Raw genomic sequence first — 8,838 nt, forward strand, 5'->3', positions numbered from 1 at the left:
TATGTATAAAGAGATCTTTTTGTTAAAGTTATAGTACACATTACTATACGCTTATTTTCCTTTTTTAGGTGTTGATAGAGCGAGAGAGAAAACCTAAGCATACTGTGCACACATTTTTAAAAAAACAAAAAAACATTTAAAGCGTATTTAAGTTTCAATATTTTGTGTTGTTTTAGGTTATTGGTGAAGTTTTGTTTGTACAGAGCCAAGAAACTTTGGCATGTTCCAGCTAGATCCCCTCTCAGCGAACTGCACTGGTCACATTTTGGCTGGAATAATAAATAAAGATATTTTTGAAGCTCCTGCCAGCAAGATAATGCTTCAAACACTCCACAGAAAAAAATAAAATAATCATAATGTAAAACAGAATAAATAAAACACATAAAGACTCAGATCCATAGAAAAAAATAACATTTTTTTTTATTTACAAAAAAATCCAAATATTGGATGCTGTAAACAAATTTTACAATCCTTTCCCTCAAGCATGGATGCATAATGCTTGTGTTTCATCTGTTTTTTCATCTGCCCTCTACAGAACCCATCCTTATAGTTTTCCAAAAAAGCAAAGCAATGAGCGGTTTGATGCAACAGGATGCCACTGTGAAGGCAGTGTTTGTGTGACAAGTAGGGAGAGAAAGAAATATGCATAGCCTCCTTAAAAGTTACAAGATTTTGCAACACTCTAGTCAAGCTGTTTATTTTATTTTTTCGGCACTCTTACACAAAACCTCAAATTATAACTGCAAAAGATCCCCCCTCCCCTCTTCATTTTGCCTTTAGAAAAATGTTGTGAAAACAAAAGAAACCCCACACACATAAACACATAATATAACCTTTTCTTATTTTTTTGCTTCTGTGCAATTATTTCCAAAACTTTCATACTACAATGAGATGCTAAAAAAAATAAAAAAAATAAAAAATAAAAGAGCTTTCTTTCAGTTTCACTCCCAGCTCCCAAGGTAAAGCTAACAACAGAATACATTTCATGTACAAAAGCATTTTGCAGAATTAAAGCTCAAGATAAAATGTAGTATGCAATATAGAAGCACCAGCAAATATTTAAGAAAGCAAAAATGTTTGACGCTGGTGGGGATTTTTTTTTCTTTTTTCTTTTTTTTTTTCATTTTGCCTCAGAAACTACATCCCTGCATTTTTTTCTGCAACAACATACAATGGCTTGGCTTGAAAGAGATCTGATGTTTCATCACATTTGTATTAGTGGGTTTATCTCAACATAGATTAGCAATAAATCCATCCTCCAATGGCCAATTTTTAAGGAGTCATGTAGTTTGAAAAGAAGCATTGTCTCGCCTGCAAAATCTGAGTTCTAACATGTTAGATGATAGACAAGTCAATTTCATTAATTGCTGTACAAAATGTATTTTGCAACCAACATGAATAGAGTATTTTTTCAAAACAATAACAAACATACAAGATGTAGACTATGCACAGCTGTTGTGACTGTACTTCTAAGCTGGCTTGGCTGCAGTCAATTATAAATTCTAAAAAATAAATGCATTTGAGATACAATTAGGTAGAAAATTGATCTCTAAATAGCCATTTAATCTTATGAAGTCTTCGATATCTGTAAACAAGTTTGATTGTGGCACATCTATATCTGACACCTTTAATAAAGATAGGAGTTATTTACGCAGTGCCAATAGCTGTGGCAAGAATAGGTATACCCCATCACCAGCTGATCCTATTTCCCCAGCCATCCCTTTCAATTCAGTTCATAAGCAACATCTATGGATCCCATTCTGACTTAGACAAGCCCATCTCAATTCTGATTTACTGTCTGTCTGATGGAACAAGTCCTGGGAACTGAGACTTCCTACTCTCAATTAATCAAGTAAGGCTCTTCACTGACCAAACAGAAAACAGACCAGAGCAGTCACAAAAAACGCCAGATATTTCCATGCAAACAGAGAGTGGCAGTGCAATAGCTTTAACAGATCCTGCAAAATTCACAGGAATTGTGCTACAGTAAACATATCAAGTTCCTGCTAAAATGATCTTTAAAGACAGTGTGCATTTGTACACATACATACACACACACACACACACATTATATTATTTATGAAGGGAAAAATACAGAATATCAAAATAGAAAAGGGGTGGTCGCATTTTCTATTCATTTCCAAGTGTTTCTATTTCTAGAAATGATGTTTTTGAAGACCTTAGGGGCCTAAAAAAAAATATTGACCTGTCAGCAACAAAAAGGGCTGGGATTATTATATTAAGGTGGTAACTGGGGGTTCAAAATATTTTTGCTTGTTTTTGTGTGTCAGACATAAATGTATTTCCGGCTCACCTATATGAATCATGACCTGCTATCATTTACAGGCACAAGGATATGCATGAATATCTCGGTTTAACTACCAACAGCAGGTTCACCAAGTTACAAGGTAATAAATGTTGATTGTGTTTGTCACCAACCCATTGGAAAAATAAATGTATTCACAAACAATGCTGTGACTGCTCCTCTAATTGCACATGTGACGTAATAAGAAACAGATGCTTTTGAACTACAACACCCTTAATACTGCTTTATTACTTCAAGCCTATGGCTCACATAGAATTATGGGAGTTCAGAAAAAACACCTGGGGGGTTTGCACTTTCTTAACCCTGACATACGCAGTTCTCCTGATATAATAAGTACACGATTGCAGAATAATCAAAGGTTAGTAGATTTGGGCTGCAGTGTGCAATTAATTCATTTTCTAACTCAGTTTACAATGGGGGACGGGTTTAGGACACAATCATGTCTACATATTTCTAATTTTAACCAAATTCTTTAATACGATGCCAGGGCTGTGAAACAATAAATTAATCCAGATATTTATTCTTTCAGTCAGGCCTTTTCACATCAGATAGATGCAGCAGACCATGAAAGAGCAATCACAGGCCAAAGCTTTAAAATGAGTAGAGGGATAAGCTGCTATTGTAATACCTGGGCATAGCTATTCACTACCACAGTATCAGTTTACTTTTTGTGGTACAAGTTAATCTAAGGACTGTGCTAAGAAGTTTAAATTATAATTATACAAAGGATGTACTGAAAGAAAAAATAATATAAATTAGGAAAAATATGGAAGGGCGAGGGACCAAAACCCTCACACAAAATCCCTTGCAAAAAAACAAAAAAAATTAAAAATAAAATAAAAATAAACTGTTATAGTACCGTTTACTGGCTTTTAGTTAAATATTAGCTTGTATAATGAAATTGACTGGTGTTTAAATACAGTACAGTGTTAAAGGTTGAAATAGAAAAATTAAACCTCTAGACTGAAAAATATGTTGAAGATAGAATATATATATAAAAATAAGAGTTAAAATAAAAGCAACAGTTTTAATTTTGCTTTAACCATGTAAGTGCCAGTCCCAGAGGAATGAGCAAGACATTTCTTTGCAAAATGCTGGTTAAATACCTCTAGTGGTCCTACCATGAATCAAATCATTCTGCATAAAGAATTTTTTTTTTGAAATTAACAACTAACCTGCTATAATAATTCAGAATTGTCCACTAAAATTTATGTTGGCCTACAATGGCTGTCAGGGGTCATTTGCCAAATTAAAAAAATGCTTAAGTAACAATATAAAATCATAATTTGTGTAGAATTCAGCTGATTGATTATGCACCAGTTTGTGCAAATAACTATAAATTAACTGAATTGCCTTGGTTATAAATAAATAGTGATGTGCTTTACTATTTTAGCAACCTAGGTGTTTTCACACAAATGAGCAAACATTTTTTTTTTTTTAAATCCCAAACTATTAATATACTTATATCCTGTTGAAACTTCAACACACATCGTCCTTTAAATGGGCATTCTCCAAGTGCTACATTTAAGCTAAACCATAATTCAATATATTTGGGTGCATATGAAAAACTCACACACTCACTCACACTCTTTTTATATATGCAAATATGCATTTCACATATAAAACTTTATACAAGTATTTGCCAAGGAAAAATAGGGCATATACTGCACTGTTAATCACAGGTTTATGAACAAGATATATATTTTTTTTTCGTATCCCTGATAAAAGAAAATGTGCGGTTCAATCACAAATCTACAAGTAATCTTAATTTTTCTGAAGGAAACAGGCACTTTGATACAGTAAGTTAACAGATATACAAATAGTCGCTTCAACTCTTTCATTTGGGTATATTTCTTTAAGAAATCTTTGGTCCTCAAGCCTTTTATTTGCTACTGCTAACTCTCTTGCATGGTCACATTTGTAAAATGTGAATCATGCATACATCTGGAAATAATGTATTTTGTCTTCAAAAGATTTACAGTTTTTAGAACTGTACCACCCTACTGTGGTTCACTTGGAGTAAATCACATCTGGAATACCATTCTATGCAAGCAAGTTGTACATTCTATAAAATTCAGAGACAGTACTTGCTGTAAACCACAAAGGTCATTCTAATATTCAATATTTGTCCTTCTTGTATACTACCAGCACTTTAAATACAGAAGGAATATTAATCCCATCAGAATATTACTCCCTCTGGAATAATCCATAACCTTTTGCCAACCTCTTCTTATTCAAATATTAAGGGAGCTGGAACCGTCACCCGGTACAGTCTTGAAGCAATCCTTCCTCCTGTACTATGGAAGGCTATCGTTACTTTAAAATGACTGACTGTTTGTGCTCTGGGATTGAACCCAATTAATTTGGATCAGGCTCCTGTGTATTCTATATGAATCACAAGCTTCACAAAGATTGAAACCTAGAGCAGATCAACATTGCACAAAATCACTCCCCATTTTAATTATCAGGAATCCCCATTTCTGTTTTAGTGGGTATATTCCTAAAAGAAGCCTTTCAACCATCTTAATTACAAGGTAACCAAGTAGAGTAGGTATGTTGCTGGCACGTGAAGACAGGTTGAACCTGGGCAATATAGTAATTGCTGAAATTGGCATCTGCTACATATGGGGCTGGCTGGTAATAGCAAGTTACATTAGCCACATTGGGAATACTGTTTTGTTCAATCAGGACTCGGATGGCTAGCATGGAGATAAGGCTCAGAGTCTGCCTTCTTTCGTGTCCCATAAGACATACAGTACTTTCATTGACCACACCATGCAAAGTCATGAGATAGTCATACTTGCGGTCTTCTAATCCCACAAAGTGATTCTGCAGGTAGGACTCCAGCTTTCTTTGCTGCTCCCCAATGTCTGAAAAGTCAATGAAAAATCTTGAACACATATACCTCTGCAGAGACTTCATCTCTGATTCAGATGCTGCCCTGAAGCCTCTTACTAAAAGGTTACAATATTTTAGAAGGCCACCACCTCTGATCTCCTCTGGGTTTCTGGTGGCAATTGTCTTGTGACAAAGGTGGTCAAAGGCTTCTTGGAAATCTCCATAGACACTCTCTCCAATAATAGTTGGGTGGAAGGTTTCAGTCATTGGGTTCTCTGAACACTCATAAAAAAACAAAAGAGAATCCAGCTTAATCTGAAAAGAATCTACACTGAACTCAAACTGCCTCCTCAGGGAATCCACAAATTTTAGTTCCACATTTTTGCCATGGTTGTTGGATAATGAGATTAGACTCCATCGATCTGAATCGTTGCAGACTTTCACCATTTTCTGAACATACGCTTCCTAGAAAAGATAAACACAAACAAGCCGATCACATGAGCTGAGAATTGTACAATAAATATAGGTTTCTAAATATAACTACCAGAAATGAAGTGAACTAGAACAAAAAAATAAATAGATTATAAAAATAAATAAATAAAGCATTACATGGCTTAGGTTTCGCAACGTTATGACATGAAATCAAAAATGAAACTACTTTATCTGTCAGAAAGTCAAATTCAAAACAAGATTGAAACATTAGTTTTGGAATGTTGTCAACTGGTACCCTGATTCCTAGAAGCTCCACAAAGCCCGACCCCCTAAAAAAAAAACAACGGATACAAGCAACCCACATTGTAATTACTAATAAATGTAAACCAGTCTGCAGTGCCCCTAGTTTTGTAACCCTGCATCACTATTGTGTTCAGCTTTTGAGCTCATGACAGGGTGGAAATGACTGGTAGGTTCTTTATTTTCATATCACGGGCTAATAACAAAACATCTGGGTTGAATAGGTAGCCTGTGTTTGTTGTCGGGGTCGCTCAGCGAGCATTGTTTACCTTCAGGGTGAGAGGGGTAATCTTTTCCTTGTTAACTCCTTCGGGTAAGAAATCCAAAAGGCAATCCAGCACCACGTCTTTCACAGTCTGAAACTCGGCCTCTCCTTTAAGATCTGCGCAGAATATGAGATCAAGATCCTTAAAGCCCAATCCGCTGTCCTGGTGAAGGATATGGCTAGCTGCCGAACCATTTAATCGAACATCCCGTACATTAATGTTCTTCTCCTCCAGCCTGCTCCTCACCACCTTCACTATCTGCCTGGGCTTCATCTCCAGGGTGGGGAAGTTTCCCCTGCCGTGGATGGGTATGGTCTCAGTGAGGATGCCATCCAGTCTCTGCACTTGCTCCCAGCTCAGTACATTACAGTTACTGTTGTCGCAGCCTTGGCTTATCCCAGCGGTACTGGCATTTTCATCATCTGCCATAGTAAAATGCCGTGTTTGTCTTTCTTCTCCTATGAAGGCAAAGCCAGAAGAAGAATTAACTTGGTACACCAAAAAGTATATCTTCCCGTCTTCAGAGAGCCCTGCAGAATACAAAGTAACAGGTCAGCGATCGCAGCATTTTAATCACCTCTAAAACTCTTCTAATCCCCTTCTCAGATAAAAGTAACTGCGCACATAGCCTTCTCAAATGCATCTAGTTCCCCTTTCAAAGCTCTAAGTCTAAGGAAATAAACACTCTGCAACTAACCACTAACTCTCTCTTAAAGTCTATTGGGTATGAAATGCAAACCCCCCCGTTTGCTAGTCACAGAGGGGCAAGAATTAGCAATACATGCCACCAATCTCACACCCTGGGGATCACCTTGTGTTAAGACGTCTTGTAATGTCACCGGAGTGCAGGCTGTCTGTCGCTGTCTGGAGCTTCACTAGCTGTGTCTGCGCTTTTTTCCTCCGGTTACTTTATATATGGGCTTTTGCTGTGTTCCTCCCCGACACGCCCCTTCTGTTAGCACAGCTATTTACCCGGGCAGGTCGCTGGGAACTTGTTGCTGCGGTCTCCCAGAACTTTCTCTCATGGATCATCATACTCAATGCTCCACGTTACCCCTTTCCCAAATCAGCCGCCCACCCGCTCCCTCCTGTCAGATAGAAGCCGCAGCCACGCACAGGGTCAGCGGCGGGTAAGCCGTGCCTGCCTGCGTCATGGAGTCTTAGGGTAATCTCTTAATGAGGAAAGGAGCTCTCTCACCCCTAGTACTCTTTAGGGTGTAATGAGCCGGATAATGCGGAAGCGGACGGCCTTGGCACGGGGTATGAGCACATTTCTGAGTAGACAGAACGCAACCTGTCAGTATGCTTGGTGACTGTGAAGCAATGAAAGGGTAAACGTGCGCTTGGTCCCCCTGGCACTGCAGGGGCAAGCGGGCCTGCTCCGTGTGACAGCGGCTGTCCCTGAGGAGGGTTGCTATGGTCATTGTGTTTTCACAGTACATGCTGGGCACCGGGCAAGCTCAGGGCGGGAGTTCCCCTACTCTCCCAGGTTATTGACAGCTATCAGACTAGCGAGGATTCTTAGAATTCTTCGAATCCTGACAGAATATTGGAAACGGACTCGCAAGTTCCAGCAAATACTGGGATACACTGTCAGGATGATTGACTGCGTTCCACGGCCAATCCGCGTTCGATGACGCAAATACATTCTTTTTGACGTCCGCGTCTCGACACGCTTGACCAATGGAGCAGGTTTAGGGGCGGGGCCAGCATCTCAGAATGAGTGTTGTATGCTTGTGCTAAATGAATAGCACCAGAGCTATCAGCCGTTTAGTATTATTACAATGTAAGAGTTGAAACACACAGTCTGAGTTTTGTCAGTTGTCTTGTACTCCGATTTCTATTAAAATGTGTGTATTATAATATGTGTGTGCGTGTGTTTTTTATGGATATTGTAAGGTAAACAATATGTGAACATAGTTCTGCAATATTAAAATGAGTCCAAAGTCATTGTGTGTGGTTTTGCTAGTAGCCTGGTATACTGTAGACAATTCCCTTCAAGCAGAAAGTATTCCCTTGCTTATTTCCACTTGGTCTTCATTTTAATCCCGGAAACGGAAAAGAGATAATCAATTATGGGAGATTATTTACCACCCCTGTTCCAATTACTAAACCAGAACGTTCAGTCTATATGACATGAATTGCATGGAGAGCTGCTGCTATACAACAGCACCTCCTGCCGGTTATTTTGCACAAAAACAGAAAATTGGGTGGGATAACCACAAGTGTATATGGGGCACAGACTCCCTTTTGTGCTAACCTAAAATACCCTGCAGAAGATTAGTGAAATCATGAAATTCTAAGAATTCGTGACTGAACTATTCTTCCCCTCTTCACACATTTCACTACAAAGCAACCCAAATGGGGTTTCAATTCAATGTTTTTTGTTTTTTTTTCTAAGAAAACAAAAAATCTCAATGCCAGAGCAGTTCTGGAAGTTATCCAGTTCTACCTAAGTTATTCATTACTGCAATTGAATATAATGTATTAAAGGTCTTGGGCAGACGGGATAAAAGGAGAGGCTGCGTCATTCACTCTGCATTTCACACAGCATGTCTGCATTTACTTTAGCTAAACCTACCCACTGTGCAAGCACAGATAAATGTTATTTGAAATGGTGTTTTAAATGCCGAAAGCCAGTGTCTATAAACACAGCAGGTATTTCAATTTGTTGCT

The 8,838-nt window shown here is 38.1% G+C and overlaps 1 protein-coding gene across 1 annotated transcript; it reads right to left on the bottom strand.

Moving 5' to 3' along the window:
• Positions 1 to 394: 394 nt before the first annotated feature.
• Positions 395 to 7,551, bottom strand: TENT5A (terminal nucleotidyltransferase 5A). The gene is made up of 3 exons (XM_063443023.1): positions 6,974 to 7,551; positions 6,166 to 6,692; positions 395 to 5,629 (listed from the first exon to the last, which is right to left on the bottom strand). The coding sequence occupies exons 2-3, from the start codon at positions 6,589 to 6,591 to the stop codon at positions 4,850 to 4,852; spliced, it is 1,206 nt and encodes a 401-aa protein (XP_063299093.1). The 5' UTR covers positions 6,592 to 6,692; positions 6,974 to 7,551; the 3' UTR covers positions 395 to 4,849.
• Positions 7,552 to 8,838: the final 1,287 nt, after the last annotated feature.

Source organism: Pelobates fuscus, chromosome 2 (genome assembly GCF_036172605.1).
Source record: "Pelobates fuscus isolate aPelFus1 chromosome 2, aPelFus1.pri, whole genome shotgun sequence".
Lineage (NCBI taxonomy): Eukaryota > Metazoa > Chordata > Amphibia > Anura > Pelobatidae > Pelobates > Pelobates fuscus.

Excerpts from the sequence above, each read along its gene's own strand:
- TENT5A (XM_063443023.1), bottom strand. The coding sequence starts at position 6,591 with ATGGCAGATGATGAAAATGCCAGTACCGCTGGGATAAGCCAAGGCTGC. Across the intron at positions 5,630-6,165 it reads TTACCCCTCTCACCCTGAAG|GAAGCGTATGTTCAGAAAAT; the intron begins GTAAACAATGCT and ends TATCTTTTCTAG.